At 38.2% G+C, this 20,375-nt stretch overlaps 1 protein-coding gene across 3 annotated transcripts in view; it reads left to right on the forward strand.

Moving 5' to 3' along the window:
- The window catches only part of LOC126297774 (KICSTOR complex protein SZT2-like), a 710,838-nt gene that overhangs the window by 647,000 nt on the left and 43,463 nt on the right, over positions 1-20,375 (forward strand). For all 3 annotated transcript variants that reach the window (XM_049988949.1, XM_049988951.1, XM_049988950.1), the window contains exons 50-52: positions 10,188-10,290; positions 12,897-13,093; positions 17,505-17,733. In XM_049988949.1, coding sequence (XP_049844906.1) covers positions 10,188-10,290; positions 12,897-13,093; positions 17,505-17,733 — 529 coding nt within the window. The remainder of the gene's footprint in view (positions 1-10,187; positions 10,291-12,896; positions 13,094-17,504; positions 17,734-20,375) is intronic.

Consider the following 20,375-nt stretch of genomic DNA (forward strand, 5'->3'; position numbering starts at 1 on the left):
AAAGCATTGAGTATCCTGTGCTCAGCTTCGTGTAAAATAATTTTATTGACTGCAGCATTCTGTCCTAATTCATAGGTACACCCATCAAAGTTCCTTATCCTATTTGCAGATTGTTCCACAGTTTCTGTATTTCCTTTTGTTATTACCCTCAGTTGTTCCCTATAGTGTCTGACACTATTTCGTATTGTATATCTCTGAATTAACCCATCTTTAAATTCTTCAAATGTAGTGGCTCCTTTGAGAGCTTCTGTATACACTGTGTAAGTTTTAGCTTTCCTTGTTAGTCTCTATTTTACAACACTCATGACCGAGTGCACCAATCTTGATTAACAGTTAACTGCAGTTAAGTCGATATATAATCCTGTTCAGCATAATATTCTGGTGCACCAACATCAATCTAAGTTAAACGAGGTTTTCTCGACATAACCGCGGTTTTAGAAGCATATGCTATTAAGATGGCGGCGTGTTTTGATGTTATGGATGGCATTGAGGAAGATTTGTTATACCTTGACCATTTAAATTGTGACCGAAATTGTGTTGGAGTGATTGTGGAAAGGGGAAACCCTTTTGAAGATTATAGTGACAGGAAGTATGAAGAGAGATTTCGTCTGTCAAAAGAAACAGTGTGATGGTTATTAAATAAAAATAATGATACGTTAGAATTTCCTACTGATCAGAATAACCTTGTTTCTCCGATAAACAGACTTTTGATTACTTTAAGGGCATATGCAACAGGTGCATTCAACATTCTTATTGAGGAAAACAGTAATGTGCATCGTACAACAGCACAACGAATCATCAGTGATGTATCAGACATCATAGCATTACTGTCTCCTCGCTTTATAAAATTTCCTACAAGAGAAGAAGTGCGCTCTGTGATGTATGGTTTTAGTCAATTGGACTGATTTCCTGGCATTCTTGGTACCTTGGATTGTACCCATGTAAGAATTCAGTCTCCTGGAGGAAATAATGCAGAACTTTTCCGCAATAGGAAATCATATTTTTCCTTTAACTATCAAACCATTAGTGGTCACAATTTGTTAATAAGAGATATTGTCACTCGATGGCCGGTCTCTGTGCACGACAGTACCATATTTCTCAACTGCACTCGCAGAGTTCAATCTGAAAACGGAGAAATACCACAAGGTCACTTATTGGGAAATAGTGGTTATGCATGTAGATCCTACTTGTTAACTCCACTTTTAAATCCGCAAAATGAAGCAGAGCATCGATATAACAGGTCTCATATTAAAACTAGAAACACTGTTGAGAGAAAATATGATATGTGGAAGAGAAGATTTCCCATATTATCTGTAGGAATAAGATGTAATCCACAGAAAGCAATGCCAATAATAGTGGGTACAGCTGTCTTGCATAATATTGCGAGGAGTACAAGCAGTGAAGAACCACCACAAGATCCTGAAATTTGTCAACTTTTAAATCAGTTACGTGATGAGAGAGCCCCCAACATTGAAGACAATGAACCAGTGCTACCTGTACAGCAGATGTATCGTGATGATACATTACCTGGAAGAGCAGTTCGCCGTGCTATAATTAATGAACATTTCCGATAATCTAACATAAACTCAGACATTGTTCGTAATGAAAAATTATGATTATAGTTATGGGATGTTTCTGGGTATGTACTTAAATTTGAGAACAAATGACTCCATTACATTTAGAGAGTGTGAGAGCAAAAGCGAGTGGAATAAAATATAATGGATATTTCGGTATTATGTTCACTATTGATCCTAACCATCTCTTAAATTTTCTACTGTAACAATAAATATGTGAATGTCCAACAGTTTTGCAATATTAAAAGATCACATTCTTTATTATTAGAACCTTTCAGTTTAGAGATTACTTTACTGCACTTCTGCTCAGTATTAATGCAGTCTTATCCCCCAGATTAGCTTAAACTTGTGAATATGCAGTAAACAAATAGGCACAAAATAAATAAAATAAAAAAATGACATAAAATGTCAGTTTGGAATTGTTTATTTGTTAAATTGTTTCCATATTAATCACTACCCTTTGTTTACAATATGATTTTCTTCAAACATAAGTGTGTGTATGTGTGGCTATAAGGTTGTGCAAAGAATTGAATTACATTGTTAATTCTAGTCAGTCATGCATGTAGCAGCACTTTACACAATATTATATGTACAATTGTATGGTATTAAAAAAATACATGAAGTTGAAGACAAATTTGTGTTTAGAAATTGCCACCAAAAACAAGTTTTCATTGCTACAAAAGGCAATGGAATTTTGTCAGCAATGTCTAATACTTTGGGGATTACTGCAAGAGCAATAATTAGTTAAGGAGTGTGCTACTTCAGAAGATATGAAAGCAGAACCGTAATGCTGTGGGTTGACGGTACAAAGTGTCATACTTTAAGTTATTACTGAGGGAAACTCCCTCCCTCACTCTGTCACTGATATTGATTCACTTTTTTCACATATTTAATGCTCACCTTTACAGAAGGGAATTCCTTGTCATTGCATAGTTCCACAGAAAAATGCCTCACTACAAATACAGTTGTGGCAGAAGTTATGGGTTGCCATCATAAATATTAGCAGGTGCAGAGTATTGCTAAGAAAGGCACACATGCTATGATTACTGTAGCAGAAAACAGTGACCCATCATAGGAATGCATTTCGAAAATATCTTGCTACAAATTTTGTTGTGATAAAAGTTATGGGCTGACATTATAAACATTAACAGGTGCAGAGTATTGCTAGAAAAGCCACACAATGCTAATCTCACTACTGTCCATATTAACAATGTATTTGGTTTGGGTTGTTTTGGGGAAGGAGACCAGACAGCGAGGTCATCAGTCTCATCGGATTAGGGAAGGACGGGGAAAGAAGTCGGCCATGCCCTTTCAAAGGAACCATCCCGGCATTTGCCTGGAGCGATTTAGGGAAATCACGGAAAACCTAAATCAGGATGGCCGGACGCGGGATTGAACTGTCGTCCTCCCGAATGCGAGTCCAGCGTCTAACCAATGCGCCACCTCACTCGGTAGCAATGTATTACTCAATAATGCCTCTCTACAAATACTGTTATGATAAATGTTACAGGTTTCCACCACACACATTACCAAGTGGTGTGGCTAGGAAAGCCACATATGCTATGCTTACTTTTGCAGAAAAGAGAACCCACCACAGCAATGTATTTCTCAAAATGCCTCACTTCAAATTGTATTGTCATAAAAGATATAGGTTCCCATTATAAACTTTACCAAGTGCAGAGTATTGCACGGAAAATGGCACACACAAAATTATGATTTGGAGCACTTTCCCTCATAATTTAATAAGTTAGGATATTTCTGGTATAAACAATGCAAAACATGATAACATTGGGCCTCATGTATATAACTGTTACATCACATATGTTCATTCCAAAGTTAGAGTAACAAGGATGCTTTATTACTATTATTTTGTTTCATTAACAGTCTACCTCATTGTTAAGTCACTTAAGTAGAAATTGGCACCTGGTGTTATGGTTGCAGGCCTGCAACTGACATGTAGCTTACTTGTGTAAACTGCAGTGTTGCTAATCTGTTTTTATATATGAAGTAATTTTAATTTTAAGTGGTTGGATGAAACTTAGTCGAGACCAAATAAGCTGTAAGCAGATATTAGACAGACAACAACTAGGATAGTAGCAGTATCACTAACAGGACAAACACAGAGAAACAATTTAAACTGTGAGACAACTTTAATACATTAGATAGAATACAACACAGCACAAAAAATTACAAAAATTCACTGTCACAGGAAAAACAAGTCACATGTCACTGGCATTTTTCTTCTTCCAGTATTTTAGTTTTTCTTTTAGGGCCAGAATCTTTAAATTTTTAATCCTCAGCCCCTTTTGGTGCTCTGCCTTCATCATGTGTAATTGGGCCTCCAGTAGTTCCACTCTCTTCTTGCACACATTTTCGATTACTGTTCCCGAACCTGATGTCCTTGGTTTTGCGGGCATTGTGCGACGATGCCATGTATTTTTCGGTGTACAAATGTTTTCATTGGGTTGATCAGGAGACTGTGAAACAGATTGCAGCTGGTGACATCCACCAGAACATTTTTTGGTGTCTCTTTGCTTTGTATTATGACAGGTGTGTAGGAAGTGCTAGGTTGTGTGCACTCTGCTAACTCGACAACTGAAGCAGGTGGCGTGTTCTCACCACACTGCAGTGCACTGCGCTCCATGCTGACAACATCCACAATCATGCTAAACTGTGCATCGGAATCGTATGCATTTGTTAACGGTTTCATTCAGGAACCAACAATTTCTAATGGTTTAGCCCGATCATATATCTTGGTTTTTTGGGTAGGCTTCCCCCCACCTGTTTTATACACTTCCACCTTTTCTTCTGCAAGGTCTTTTCGAAGTCTTCTTCTCATGTTTACATAACAGGTTTTCAGCCTGTCACAGGATCTTTTTGTCACACCTGAAGTTAAATAACTGTTGTATTTTGTAGTACCATAAATTAATTCTTATATTATTTACATTCATAAGTCCATTTTGCATTCTGAGGCTCTTAACTTATAACTACAATAAAAATCTAAGATCTGTATATGGCTTTTGTTTACATATCAGTTCATTAAAAAGAAAGTGGTATAGGCATATGTGGAGAAAACAGCACAGGACTAATTGAGAAACGTATGTTCACAATTTTCAACATAAAAGCTTCTGTTAGTCACATAATATTTAATTAGCAGTAGCACAGCATTGGATTTTAAATTTAAAACTAACAAAACAATTCCAGCCGTAAATGTACATAGTCCTATCACGTATTTCAGTGGTACGCCAATAACAGTTTCAAATTTCAAGCCAGTGTGTATCATATCCTACACTTACGATGAACCTAGAAAAGTTATTCATTTATGAGATAACTTACCAGGAGTAGAATTAAATTGCACCTCCACATGGGACCACATTGCCTGTTTTTCTTTCAAGCTGCAGCCATCAGTTTTCTTATTTTCAAGAACGGATGCATTTGCACCCATCAGTTCCAGAAGTACATCTATCTCGTACTTCGAGAAATTCGGTGTTCTTCTTTTATTCTCCATTATTCTCCAAAAAAGAAACCAACAGATCAGAAATAGGTACTGAGGTACGTACACACACTTCTGCTTGTCCACGGAAAAAACAGCAAAGATAGAATGTGGCACCAGCGTTTATCAGTGCAATTTCATGTTTACTAACATCTTTGCATCACCAGGGCACATTCCATTGCAATGTAAAGAGTTTACCATGGTCAAATGCACAGTTGGCTGATGACGGTTTGCTGACCAGCGATTAACGTTGGTGCACTGCAGAAACATTTTAAACACGATTTACTTTTAACCATGATTGCGGGACCTTGGTTATCATGCTTTTTGACCGGGGTTGGTGCACTCAGCCATCAGTTATTTCTGATCAGACCAACCAGACCAGATTTCCTATGTCTCCCACAAAGGTCTGCACAACGTTGGTTGCCTTATCAGAGAAAGGAGCAATTAAACTTGTGACTGACTGATCTATACCTGTTGTGACAATCAAGTTTTACCAAAAAGCACAGTTCTCTATTATCTGCTGTTAATTGTGCTACCTTTTGTAACAATGTGCGTACTGCTTCCAGCTCTGACATTCCTTGCATCTATGGTTCTCTCGATGCTTTGCCCTCGATAACACTCAGTAAAGACTGAGAACCTGTTCTTAGTAAGATGAAGGTGAAGCATGAGATATTTGGCAAACACAACAAGATGACTAACAATGTGGATGGAACACCAACAGCTATACCACTGACACTATGCCTCTGCAGCTGCTACCACAAACACAGTTGGTGTGTTTCTTCTAACGTGGACCTCATGACAAACATCACTCTGGAGATACAGGGGCAGGGGCAGGGGCAGGGGATAGACATGAATTGTACCTACATGCACCCAGGAGGTCAGTTCATCAGCTCAACTGATGATGGTAACAGGGTTTCTTACCAAAATATTGTGTCTGTTGGACACTGAGAACCAGCAGTGCAACCATGGACTGTTCTGTTACTGTACTTTATCATTCACTACTCTGAAATAAAAATGTATCTATGTGGTTAGTTGTGAATGCATTAGTACAAATAGCATACAGAGCTCTTGATGTTCATACATATTTAAAAAGAACAATTAATGATTTGCCACTAGTTGCATTATTTGAGTGTAATTCAAGAAATAAAGAAAGCAATTCTGGATTCAAAATGTGTTGTGATTGTATAGTATGCTGATCTGCCTTTTTTATGTGATGAATAACTAACATGATCGTTTAATAACATGTGCACTCTTTATCGGTGGAAGGTAAGAAATAATGAGCATAGTTTACTAACACTTAACACTATAAATAGGAGCTATTTTTAGATGTGTTTCAGGTGATGATGATGCTCATATCTGTACCCCCCCCCCCCCCCTCTTCATATAAGGAAACAGTCAATTTACACTGCTGGGATTGCTTTCCATCTGTATTTAATGAAATTTCTTTCTTAGTCTTCAGCGACTTAAGTATTTAGATTACTTCAATATTTGTGTTCTATAAGAATGAGAAATAATGCACCACAGACAACATTATTGATATATGTTTTTATTTACTGTTGAATTTTATTATCAGAATCAACAAATGTAGGTGTGCATACATAGACTTTGATAATTGTACACAGTCTGTTAGTTATGTTAACACCAACTGATAGCTTCATTTAGGCTTAATGAAGTGTTCCGGATTGGAATAATCAGTTGGTATTTGAGAAATGTTAATACAAGTTTCTATATCCTTTATTGACCACTTGCAGCAGAAGAGGTGTGATTAATATGTTGTGGAGTGCATCAGTATTTTTACGACAGAATTATGGAAATTTAAATATCATTCTGCATCTGTAATTTTTTAAACATCTCTGTATTGTTTAGGTCAAAAAGTTGTGTTGCATTTTAGAATGGATCTTTCAATAAACTGTTATAAATACTGACTTTTAAATTATTGTACTGAGTGAAAGGGAGGGGGGATGGGTGACAGAGATGACTGTGCCAGGTAAAAAGAAAAAAGGTACATTTTTGTATGTTCATTTATAATGAAAAACAGTGGTACTCTGTTATATTATGCTCATCAATAGTAACAAAAAAAGTAGCTGCACCACAGCATGCAAAATGTAATTTTGTTTATTATAAATAAACATTCAGTTTATATAGCCACTGTATGAATTTACCACTCTAATGAACTTGTTTGCGTGTATTATTGTGTGTGAATTGGCAGCCATTCTTGATCTGTTCTCTGGATCTGAGTGTCCAACTTTCCTTAGAGGGTACCATTGTAGATGTTCACTTTGGTCTGAAAATCTCTTAGTCGGTTTTAACATGCAATTGTGCTACATAAATGGGAGTTACAACTGTGTATTTAGCTTGATATAAAGTAGACAACAGTCTATACTTTTTATGTCTCTGACATAACAACTGGGTCCCCATATCACTATTGCATCAGAAATACCTAAGGGAAGTGATGGAAAGAGTAGGTGTTTGATATACACAGCTTATCACAGAACATGGAGGTCAGAGACTTGCCTGCCCTGTAAAGTGGGATGAACAGCAATGTGTATCATATCTGATGATGTAGTACAGTGCTGATGCAGGTACAAGTGTTTTGGAACACACCATTCAGTGCACATTGTTAAAAATGGGGCTCCACAGTAAATGACCCCGACATGCATTCATGCTGACCCAACAACATAGACAATTATGATTGCAGTGGGCACAGAATAATTGAGATTTGACTGTGGGTTAATGTAAACCTGTTACTTTAATGGATGTATCATTTTTCTTGTTACACCAGGTCTACATCCACAGTTGCATATATACTCTGCTAGCCACCAAGCGGTGTGTCGGAGAGCACAATTCACGCCGAAGTCATATTCCCCACCCCCACCCCCCTCTGTTCCACTCGCAGATCACGCGAGTGAAAAATGACTTTCTGAATGCCTCAGTATGAGCTCTACTTTCCCTTATTCTTGAATAGTGATCATTGCGCGATTTGAAAGTTGGTGGTAATAATATATGCTCTACATCCTCGTCGAACATTAGATTTTGGTATTTTGTGAGCAGCCCATTCCGTTTAGCGCGTTGTCTATCTGCAAGTGTGTCCCACTTCAAACTATCTATGAGATTTGTAACGCTCTTGTGATGGCTAAATGTACCAGTCACGAATCTTTCCACTCTCCTTTCAACATTCTCAATATCTCGAATGAGACCCAACTGGTAAGGATTCCATACAGACGAACAATACTCTAAGCCTGGACGAACTAATGTATTGCAAACAATTTCCTTTGTTGAAGGACTGTATTGCATCAGGATTCTACCAATAAACCACAATCTAGAGTTTACCTTGCTCATTACTTGTGTAATCTGATCATTCCATTTGAGATCATTTCGAATAGCCACACCCAGATACTTGACAGATGTTGCCGCTTCCAAAGACTGGGCATTTATTTTGTACTTGTACATTAATGGGGATTTTTGCATTGTTATACACAGTGGGTTACACTTACTAATATTGAGAGATAACTGTCAATCATTACACCACACATTTATTTTCTGCAAATCCTCATTGATTTGTCCACAACTTTTACGTGGTACTACTTTCCTGTAGACTACAGCATCATTGGCAAACAATCTAATGCTACTGTCAATACCATCAACCAGATTGCTTATGTAATTCATGAAAAGCAGCGAACCTATTACGGTGCCCTGGAGCACACCTGAAATTACGCTTGTTTCTGTTGCAGTCACCCCATTCAGGATGACATACTGCTCTCTGTCTGTTAGAAAACTTTCTATCCAACTGCATATGTCATTGGGTAGACCACAAGTGCACACTTTTTGGAGCAAGTGACAGTGCGGAACTGAGTTGAATGCCTTTCGAAAGTCGAAAAATATGGCATCAACCTGGGAGCTGGAATCTAGAGCCTGTTGTATATCATGCACAAAGAGGGCCAGCTGTGTCTCATATGACCACTGTTTCCTAAAACTGTGCTGGTTTCTGCAAATGAGCTTCTCAGAGTCTAGAAAGGTCATTATGTCTGAACACAAAATATGTCGATGCTTATGTCCAGATATCCTGCATCCAAGTGAACAGTTGTTCAAAACTTGTGCTGTGCCATGCACACGGGCTGGTGTGGACAGTATTATGCTATGTAGGTCATTCATCTGTGCTTCCATAAAATGTGTGGTAGTACTCAAAGGCACTATGATGGTTGTGCATTCCTTGAGCAGTATTGCGGACCATTTGCATCGCTTCATGCTTGAGGTCTTCCCCTATGGCGATGGCATCTTTCAGCCGGATATTTGTCAATCTCACACGGGCTGGTGTGGACAGTATTATGCTATGTAGGTCATTCATCTGTGCTTCCATAAGATGTGTGGTAGTACTCAAAGGCACTATGATGGTTGTGCATTCCTTGAGCAGTATTGCGGACCATTTGCGTCGCTTCATGCTTGAGGTCTTCCCCTATGGCGATGGCATCTTTCAGCCGGATATTTGTCAATCTCACAAGTCCAGAATTATGCTACAGTGCTTTGAAGAACATGATAGTGAATTTATGTTTATGCCTTGATAACCAGATTTGCATAATCTGAATCTAATGGAACACATATGGGACAAAATCAGGCAGCAACTGTGTATGGACAAAGCACTGTCTTGCTGTTAATGGGAATTGTGTGTCCTGTGCATAGACATGTGATGCTACATACCTCAAGAAACCTGTTAAGGACCTGATGAATCCATGCCATGAATAATAGCTGCTTTATTGCATATCAAAGGTCGGCCAACATGATATTAAGGAGGTGGTTGTAACAGTTTGGCTCATCAGTGTATCATCTTCAGATATTCATTAGTGAATAGGCTGTCAATTTACATGCAAGATATCACACTTGTGCTATTCTTTTGCAGTGATGGCACATATGGTCTTCCCACTATAGTGGGGAATCAATGTGAAACCCAGAAACCTTTACTGATTTTTGTTCCAGAGACATCACATCATCAACTTAACACTTATACTTCCTTTGCAGAGTGTAAATTGAAACAAAAATAATATCTATAGGGATGTGAATAAATATATTTTATGTATTGCTTCTGCCATGCAATAAAATTTTTTACTCTCTTTATTAACCAACAGATGGCGTATCCAAGCAGCTGCCACACGGGACCACTTACTCAGTCTCTCAACCTCAGGGACTTCACCTGTCCTTAATGTTGAAGACTCACCTGACCACTCACAGGTGAGAGAGAGAGAGAGAGAGAGAGAGAGAGAGAGAGAGAGAGAGAGAGAGAGAGAGAGAGAGAGAGATGGAAAACCTAGAATGGAATGTAACAATATTATGAAAAGGACAGTTGCTACTTACCATAAAGCAGAGATGTTGAATCACAGATAGTAACAACAAAAACACTTGTGTGTGTGTGGTCTGTTTTTGACAAAGGCCTTGTTAGCCTAAAGCTTATTTTGTGATAGTGTTTTTGTTGGGCCTATCTGTGATTCAGCATCTCTACTGTATGGTGAGTAGCAGTTATTCTTTTCATAAAATATATATCCCTTAAACTATTTCACAATACAATTTTCTGCAACTGCAGCAATGGATGACCTTCAGTGTACACTCTCTGTAAAACTCTGTTGCCAGTGACCTTAACTTAGATTGAACAGCATAATAAAGCACATTGTCAACAAAATGCTGTGATTATGACTGTTTTCCATATTAAAGATGAAGTAGTAATGACTGGGGGCTGAATCAGGGCTCTCTCATTTGAAACTTGTAAGATGTTCTCAAATGTTTGTGGTTATGTATGGGTGAACATTCCTGTTATCATGTAGTAACATGTTTAAAGTTTTGCTGTATACTTTTAAACTGACTGATGTGCCTTGTTACTTAAACTGAACCTTCAGTGCATCTTTCCTACCACTATAGATGGGAATCATAAACTCCTTCAAACATCATGTCTGGTGGCATGTTGAAGGATTTTATGATGAGCTGATGGTGTTCCACTCCATACACTGCTGTTTTGTCTCAGTGTTCACATATAGGTCCCCTGTCTTCATCTGTATCAATGTGATCAAAAGTTCATCTACAAGGTGCAGGGTGAATGAGAGAGCTAAATGTATTCTGTGGGAAAAAGTGAGCACGAAACTTGTGGTTGCCTAATTAGTTAGTTATCATGTCACACAAAACTTAATGAAAGGTGAGGAAAATTGTTTCCTAAATCCATACTTATGAGTCACTGGTTTTCTCTCTGTGGTTTGCTATTTTTGCACAAGTTCATTGGTGACTGCAGACAGTAGTTCCAGCCTTACCTTATTGTGCACTTAATTTCATCTTTCCAAAAGCAGGAGTGCCTACAGAACCTCACATTTCATTCCTGTATCTGCTGCCCCCCTTCCTTTCCCCCCTGCTTCACTTAGGATTTCTCTTCCAACCATCCATTTCAAAGCCCCACATATGTGGAAACATTGCCTGTTTGCCTTATCTTGTCACACTTGAAACTTCTTTATCTGATAAAATAAAGTACAATAATACATATTTAATAAGTATTATGTGTACTTTGTTTATTTTTCCCCATGTGTTCTGATTGTGATCATGAAATTAAAAATGTATAACAATGTTCCAGAACTGAGTAAGGTAAAATTCTAACCTCAAAGAGGTACATGTTTTCCAGCTGCGATGAGCAGGATAACTGCAGTTGCCGCAGAACCTTTTCCCATAGATGAGACGTGTGTGCATTATGCTTTTGAAGTGACTGCCTACTAGTTACCAGACAGGCAGCTCTCATGCCCACCTCTGCTGTAGAGCATACTAACCAACTTGGTGCTGAGTGCCCCAAGATGGACAATTATTTTGTGTCGATTCATATGCTTAGCCATTCTGGTGGGATCATTCCTACATAAAAAGGAATAATGTGGGCTTGTTAGTAGGTAAACAACATACATGACTGCAAATGCTGCTTTTCCCTTGATGTTATAGGATTTGCCTGTGATGATGTGGGATTCACCATTGATCAGGTTGGGCCAAACAAGATGATGAGAAGCTTGTGATTTATTATCTGATGAAATTTAGTGCAACATAATATACTTTAAATGAAAGCTAAAGCCTCTTTCTCGATTTGACAATAATTCATTCCTACCACCATTGATATTTTTGTTGCATAAACTTTCAGTTGCAGCCAGCAATTAGGTTTAATGTCAGTATGCACCTTTTGATGGTGTTTGTCTTGCGCCACTGTATGAAAAAATGGCTGGAGCAAGTAAAAATTGTGAAAACTTTTATTTCATTGCCTACGTCTGTTTAGGGCCATTAAATAAATACTCCACTTGTTATATTCTGCAATAAAAATAACTTTTTGAGTATTAAACAATGGAAATTCCAGTTTGGAATATCAACACTGTAAGGAAAAGTTCGATTGCTACATTCTGTAAAAATTACACTTTAAGTAGCAGGCAGGCAGAATTAAAAAGAGACTTACACATTAGCTTTCAGCCACAGGCTTCATCACAAAAAGAATGAGAAACACATACTTCTCATTCACACAAGCAAACACACCTCATGCACACCCGGAGTTGGCAGTGCCGTGTGCATGAGGTGTGCTTGCTTATGTGAATGCATGGTATGTGTTTCTCTTTCTATTTTTGACAAAGACTGTGGCTGAAAGCTAATGTGTAAGTGTCTTTTAATAGTACCTGTCTGTAACTTAACATGTCATCTTTACAGTAAGTAGCAGTCTATCTTTTTCCTTACATTGTTATGTTTTGAGTATTTATTGTTTGGGCTCCCTACTTTGGAATTTTTTGGCAGTATTAATGTTGTGCCATGCTTATACATTTTGTTTTGTCTTGTTTTAGAAGAATAACAGTCCTGCTAGCACAGCAAAAGATACTGAAGATAGTTCAAGCATTTGCTCTGAAACATCTTCACGTCGTTCGGTAGAAGAAAAATGGCACAGTACTTTATGTGCCAATTTTGTTCTTGAATATAAACAATATCTCCAAACACTTGGATTCATTACAATACAGACAAAGCCTGCTGCTGTAAAGAAAAGGTAATTTTAATATTTACAAATATATTGTCTGAAGCTTATATTGCTTATGTCTTTTAGTATTTAATTTGTAATATGATAAGACTAATTTCATTGAAATATATGAGGGGCATTTCAAAAGTCCATGAAAAAATAAAAACTACTTACATGTTGTTGTTGTTGTGGTCTTCAGTCCTGAGACTGGTTTGATGCACCTCTCCATGCTAATCTATCCTGTGCAAGCTCCTTCATCTCCCAGTACCTACTGCAACCTACATCCTTCTGAATCTGCTTAGTGTATTCATTTCTTGGTCTCCCTCCACGAGTTTTACCCTCCACACTGCCCTCAAATGCTAAACTTGTGATCCCTTGATGCCTCAGGACATGTCCTACCAACCAATCCCTTCTTCTAGTTAAGTTGTGCCATTTCTCTTCTCCCCAATCCTATTCAATACTTCCTCGTTAGTTACGTGATCTACCCACCTAATCTTCAACATTCTTCTGTAGCACCACATTTCGAAAGCTTCTATTCTCTTCTTGTCCAAACTAGTTATCGTCCATGTTTCACTTCCTTACATGGCTACACTCCATACAAATACTTTCAGAAATGACTTCCTGACACTTAAATCTGTACTCGACATTAATAAATTTCTCTTCTTCAGAAACGCTTTCCTTGCCATTGCCAGTATACATTTTATATCCTCTCTACTTCGACCATCATCAGTTATTTTGCTCCCCAAATAGCAAAACTCCTTTACTACTTTAAGGGTCTCATTTCCTAATCTAATTCCCTCAGCATCACCCGACTTAATTCGACTACATTCCATTATCCTTGTTTTGCTTTTGTTGATGTTCATCTTATATCCTCCTTTCAAGACACTGTCCATTCCGTTCAACTGCTTTTCCAAGTCCTTTGCCGACTCTATAGGTGAACCTCAAAGTTATTTCTTCTCCCTGGGTTTTAATACCTACTCCAAATTTTACTTTTGTTTCCTTTACTGCTTGCTCAATATACAGATTGAATAACATCGCGGAGAGGCTACAAGCCTGTCTCACTCCCTTCCCAACCACTGCTTCCCTTTCATGCCCCTCGACTCTTATAACTGCCATCTAGTTTCTGTACAAATTGTAAATAGCCTTTCGCTCCCTGTATTTTACCCCTGCCACCTTTAGAATTTGAAAGAGAGTATTCCAGTTAACATTGTCAAAAGCTTTCTCTAAGTCTACAAATGCTAGAAACGTAGGTTTGCCTTTCCTTAATCTTTCTTCTAAGATAAGTCGTAAGGTCAGTATTTGCCTCATGTGTTCCAGCATTTCTACGGAATCCAAACTGATCATCCCCGAGGTCGACTTCTACCAGTTTTCTATTCGTCTGTAAAGAATTCGCGTTAGTATTTTGCAGCTGTGACTTATTAAACTGATAGTTCGGTAATTTTCACATCTGTCAACACCCGCTTTCTTTGGGATTGGAATTATTATATTCTTCTTGAAGACTGAGGGTATTTCGCCTGTCTCATACATCTTGCTCACCAGACGGTAGAGTTTTGTCAGGACTGACTCTCCCAAGACCGCCAGTAATTCTAATGGGATGTTGTCTACTCCTGGGGCCTTGTTTCGACTCAGGTCTTTCAGTGCTCTGTCAAACTCTTCACGCAGTATCGTATCTCCCATTTCATCTTCATCTACATCCTCTTCCATTTCCATAATATTGTCCTCAAGTACATCGCCCTTGTATAGACCCTCTATATACTCCTTCCACCTTTCAGCTTTCCCCTCTTTGCTTAGAACTGGGTTTCCATCTGAGCTCTTGATACTCATACAAGTGGCTCTCTTTTCTCCAAAGGTCTCTTTAATTTCCTGTAGGCTGTATCTATCTTACCCATAGTGAGATAAGCCTCTACATCCTTACATTTGTCCTCTAGCGATGCCTGCTTAGCCATTTTGCACTTCCTGTCGATCTCATTTTTGAGACGTTTGTATTCCTATTTGCCTGCTTCATTTACTGCATTTTTATATTTTCTCCTTTCATCAATTAAATTCAATATTTCTTCTGTTAACCAAGGATTTCTACTAGCCCTCGTCTTTTTACCTACTTGATCCTCTGCTACCTTCACTACATCATCCCTCAGAGCTACCCATTCTTCTTCTACTGTATTTCTTTCCCCCATTCCTTTCAATTGTTCCCTTATGCTCTCCCTGAAACTCTGTACAACCTCTGGTTCTTTCAGTTTATCCAGGTCCCATCTCCTTAATTTCCCACATTTTTGCAGTTTCTTCAGTTTTAATCTACAGTTCATAACCAACAGATTGTGGTCAGAGTCCACATCTGCCCCTGGAAATGTCCTACAATTTAAAACCTGATTCCTAAATCTCTGTCTTACCATTATATAATCTATCTGATTCCTTTTAGTATCTCCAGGATTCTTCCATGCATACAACCTTCTTTTATGATTCTTGAACCGAGTGTTAGCTATAATTAAGTTATTCTCTGTGCAAAATTCTACCATACGGCTTCCTCTTTCATTTCTTAGCCCCAATCCATATTCACCTACTATGTTTCCTTCTCTCCCTTATCCAACTGTCGAATTCCAGTCACGCATGACTATTAAATTTTCGTCTCCCTTCCATACCTGAATAATTTCTTTTATTTCATCATACATTTCTTCAATTTCTTCGTCATCTGCAGAGCTAGTTGGCATATAAACTTGTACTACTGTAGTAGTCATGGGCTTCGTGTCTATCTTGGCCACAATAATAGGTTCACTATGTTGTTTGTAGTAGCTTACCCGCACTCCTATTTTTTTATTCATTATTAAGCCTACTCCTGCATTACCCCTATTTGATTTTGTATTTATAACCCTGTATTCACCTGACCAGAAGTCTTTTTCCTCCTGCCACCGAACTTCACTAATTCCCACTATATCTAACTTTAACCTATCCATTTCCCTTTTTAAATTTTCTAACCTACCTGCCTGATTAAGGGATCTGACATTCCACGTTCCGATCCGTAGAATGCCAGTTTTCTTTCTCCTGATAACGACGTCCTCCCGAGTAGCCCCCGCCCGGAGATCCGAATGGGGGAATATTTTACCCAAGAGGACGCCATCATCATTTAATCATACAGTAAAGCTGCATGCTCTCGGGAAAAATTACGGCTGTAGTTTCCCCTTGCTTTCATATTAGCTTACATATTAGGGGTAAACCTTTTTTATTTTTCGACAGTCTCCTTTTAGAGTTATACACTTCGTCCAATGCTGTTCTATCTTGTTGATCTCTTTCGAATAATAGCAATTGTCCAAGTCTGCAAAATAGCTATTAGTTTCAGCAATCACCTCCTCGTTTGAATAAAATCTTTGTCGTGCCAGCCATTTCTTCAAATTGGGGAACAAATAGCAGTCTGAGGGAGCTAAGTCTGGAAAATAGGAGGGATGTGAAATGAGTTGGAATCCTATTTCCAATAATTTTGTGACCACAACTGCTGAGGTGTGTGCTGGTGCATTGATGTGATGGAAAAGGACTCTTTTGCGGTCCAATCGCTGGCGTTTTTCTTGCAGCTCGGTTTTAAAACGGTCCAATAAAAATGAATAATATGCACCTGTAATAATTTTACTTTTTTCCAGATAGTTGATGAGGATTATCCCTTGTGTATCCCAAAACACATTCACCATAACCTTTCCGGCCGAAGGAATGGTCTTTGCTTTTTTCGGTGCAGCTTCTCCCTTGGTAACCCATTGTTTAGACTGTTGTCCAGTTTCAGGAGTATAGTAATGTATCCATGCTTCATCCACACTGACATTTAAAGTCCTGTGGATTCTTCCTGAACAGCTGCAAACCATCCTTCCAACACTTCACATGATTCCGTTTTGGTCACGCGTGAGCTGTCACGAAACCCATCTTGCGGATAGCTTTCTCATGTCCAAATGTTTATGCAAAATATTATGTACCCATTCATTCGAGATGCCCACAGCACTAGCAATCTCACGCACCTTAACTCTTCTGTCATCCACCACCACACAATGAATTTTATTAATGATTTCTGGAGTTGTAACCTCCACAGGGTGTCCAGAACGTTCAGCATCACTTGTGCCCATACGGCCACTCCGAAAATTTTGAAACCACTTATAAACTGTTCTAATCGAAGGTGCAGAGGCATTTTGCCTTTCATAAAGTAATGTTTAATCACCATACGAAATTCTTTTTCGTCCATTATGTGACAATCACTTGACTTCCTTGACTCACACGAATCCCAAACACAAAGAAATAGACCAATATGGCTGAAACTTGGTGTGTGTTCTTTCCAAAGATGCTACGAACTAAATATGACCTTGATATGGGCCGGTGGTGCCCTCTCTCAGACTTTGCATGGACTTTTCAAATGCCCCTCATATGTATTTTGTGACCAATTTCCTAATGTATGTGCAAAATTTAATTTCAGTCATAAGCGATCACAGAAAAAGAAAGATGATGATGATGGGAAGAAGAGTTTACAGAATCTTTCCCCCACAGAACTTGTAGAGAGAGGTGTGTGGTATCTTCAGAAGTCACTTCTTGGCGGAATTCTTCTGTTTGAAATCTCATTTTGTGAGCCATTTTTGCTTGCAAAGCTGCACGCACTAGAATGCTCTCGCCTTCAGTCAAAGACATCTAGTGCTCTAATATCTCAGGTATGTATATCTCTTTCTGTTTCCGTATTCTTCACCATTTCCTTGCTTATGAATAAGTAACAATAAAGATTATGAAAAGTGATCTACACAAATGTACTAAGGAATACCAAAAGTTACAGCGTATTGTAACAGTCTGTGTCACAATAAATTGTTAATATGTGAAACTCGGATGCAAATAATGACTAATGGTAACTGCTGTTACATGTTACTGTGATATAGAATGAAGTCTGCATTGTAAGATCAGTTTTGCAGAACATTGTTAACAGGAAGGATATAGTGTCTGTTGTCTAATACACCATGAACAAGTAAAAATTAGTGATCTGCATTGGTCGATTTTCAAACACTCTGAATAACAAAATGTGCATTCTAAACACAATCTTCAAGATGAAGCTAAATAGAAAATGGGTGTAGGAAATGCCAAGTCAAGTTAAATCCAAGCTTAAATCCCCCAAGAAAAACCATCTTAAATCTACATCTATTAATTTATCTTGCAACAGCTACAGAAATACTTCAGCTTGAGCTTGATTAAATGAAGAGAGTGAAAATTCAAAACTGAAAAAGTAAGCAGTTGAGCTGGCTTGATTTATTTGAAATGGATTTAGGCATGCTGACACCATAACTTCTTTCTGCATCCTTTGAAGAAGGTTTTAAATCATGTAACTGGATGGAAAAGAGGATTTTACCTGAACTGTGGATGGCATAGATCTAGTTGCTTTACTGCAGAACTGAAGCAATTATAGAAGAGTTCATTAAAGGATGTATAACAGAATGCCTAAAAACTAAATATAATCAGACCAAAGTTATATATAATCAGTATGTAAAAGAAATACATTGAAGACTAGTCACATTGTTGAGCACTAGCATTCAGAAATATAAAAATGGTCTACAATTTATGTGGGAAACTGATGTCATATTCAAATTTAAATTCCCATTTTGGGAACATGGGAAGTCAGTAACTGATGTACAAAACAGTTTAAAGAAATGAATCACGAATCTTACCGTTTTGGCAGGTGTGCTTGCTACTTACTGAGCTGAGTGCTTCATCATTATCTCCTAATGCATATACCGTTGCTAACAAGGGAAACTCCCCATCATACACCTCTCAGATTTAGTGGTAAGAGGGCCCATTTGATAGACCATCAAAAACTGAACACAGATCAAGCATGAAAACAGGAAGAACGTGTACTGAACTGTGAAAAGAACATGCAATAGAAACAGTGAATAGTCCAATCAAAAGAACTTCGACATAGAGAAAGGCAGATGAGCCATAGCATCATGGTTAAGTGGAAACTTTATTGGACTGTAAGGCAGGTAACCTGTGTTCAAAGTTCGCTCTTACCATTTTTTTTATTTTTTTTTCCTCTATTCAGATTTGTGTCTGCATCATGGTTAACATCTGTTTGCAACAGCAGGGTGTATGAAAGGGACCTGTAATGAAATTTGATTTTGCACAACTACTCTGTTAGCAACCAAAAGGCAGTGACTCTCAAATGGGAACCGCAAACATTTAATGACAAGGCAACAAGTCAAACAAATCCTCCACAGGAAAGCATGTCTCGTGTGTCATACGTGACATTAGTGACAGTATGTGTATCAAATGGAAGGAATCCTTATCGATGCACATAATTTGTATGCCTGGTGAGTGAGTGATATATGAGTCCTTGCCCGATTTAGCTGTTCGTATGAATTTGAATGTGCTCCCTCCCAAGGAAATGATGAAAACATAATAGTTTGTCACATAACTTGTGACAAATGAGTGCAACAGTTTCACAATCATACAGTTTGCCCTGTGCTCTGTTAAAACATGGTTTTTCTCATTTTTGAAGTTGCATTCCACTTTGGACATTTTGATCCCTGAATTCCTTTGTTGTAACATAGTTCACACACGTTTATTTGTTCTTTTCATTTCTGTGAGAGTCTATGTGGTATCTTGCCTGCTTGACTATTCATCACAATTACTTGTTACAGTAATGTATTCTTACCACATGACTCATATTCTATAACCATTGTATAATGTGAGTATGACAACTGCCAAGACTACAGAAAGAGGACAAGCATTTCAGTGAGCAGATGGACAGTTCAAAATTTTGTAAAAAATAAATAAATAAACAGTACGAGGGAGATTTGAACCCAGGTCGTGTGCTTGGCAGTCCAACACCATGACCACTTAACCATGATGCCATAGTTCTTCCGCTGCGATCGATGTTGCAGATTGTCGGTATGCCTCTGTGTGGGCTCTAACCTCTATGATTTTATCCTCATGGTCTTTTCGTGAGATATACGTAGGAGGGAGCAATATACTACTTGACTCCTCGGTGAAGGTATGTTCTTGAAACTTCAACAACGAACAAGTGTACTGTAACCTAGTTCCTACTGCATTTCCTTTGGATTCTTCCAATGAAGCTCAGTCTGACATCTGCTTTACTGATGATTAATTTTATATGGTCATTCCATTTTAAATCACTCCTAATGCCTACCCCCAGATAATATTGCTATATTGTAGCTAAATGATGAAGGATCTTTCTTTCTATGTATTCGCAGCTCATTACACTTGTCTACATTGAGATTCAATTGTCATTCCCTGCACCATGTGTCAATTCGTTGCAGATTCTCCTGCATTTCAGTACAATTTTCCATTGTTA

This window comes from Schistocerca gregaria, chromosome X (genome assembly GCF_023897955.1).
Source record: "Schistocerca gregaria isolate iqSchGreg1 chromosome X, iqSchGreg1.2, whole genome shotgun sequence".
Taxonomy (NCBI): Eukaryota; Metazoa; Arthropoda; class Insecta; order Orthoptera; family Acrididae; genus Schistocerca; species Schistocerca gregaria.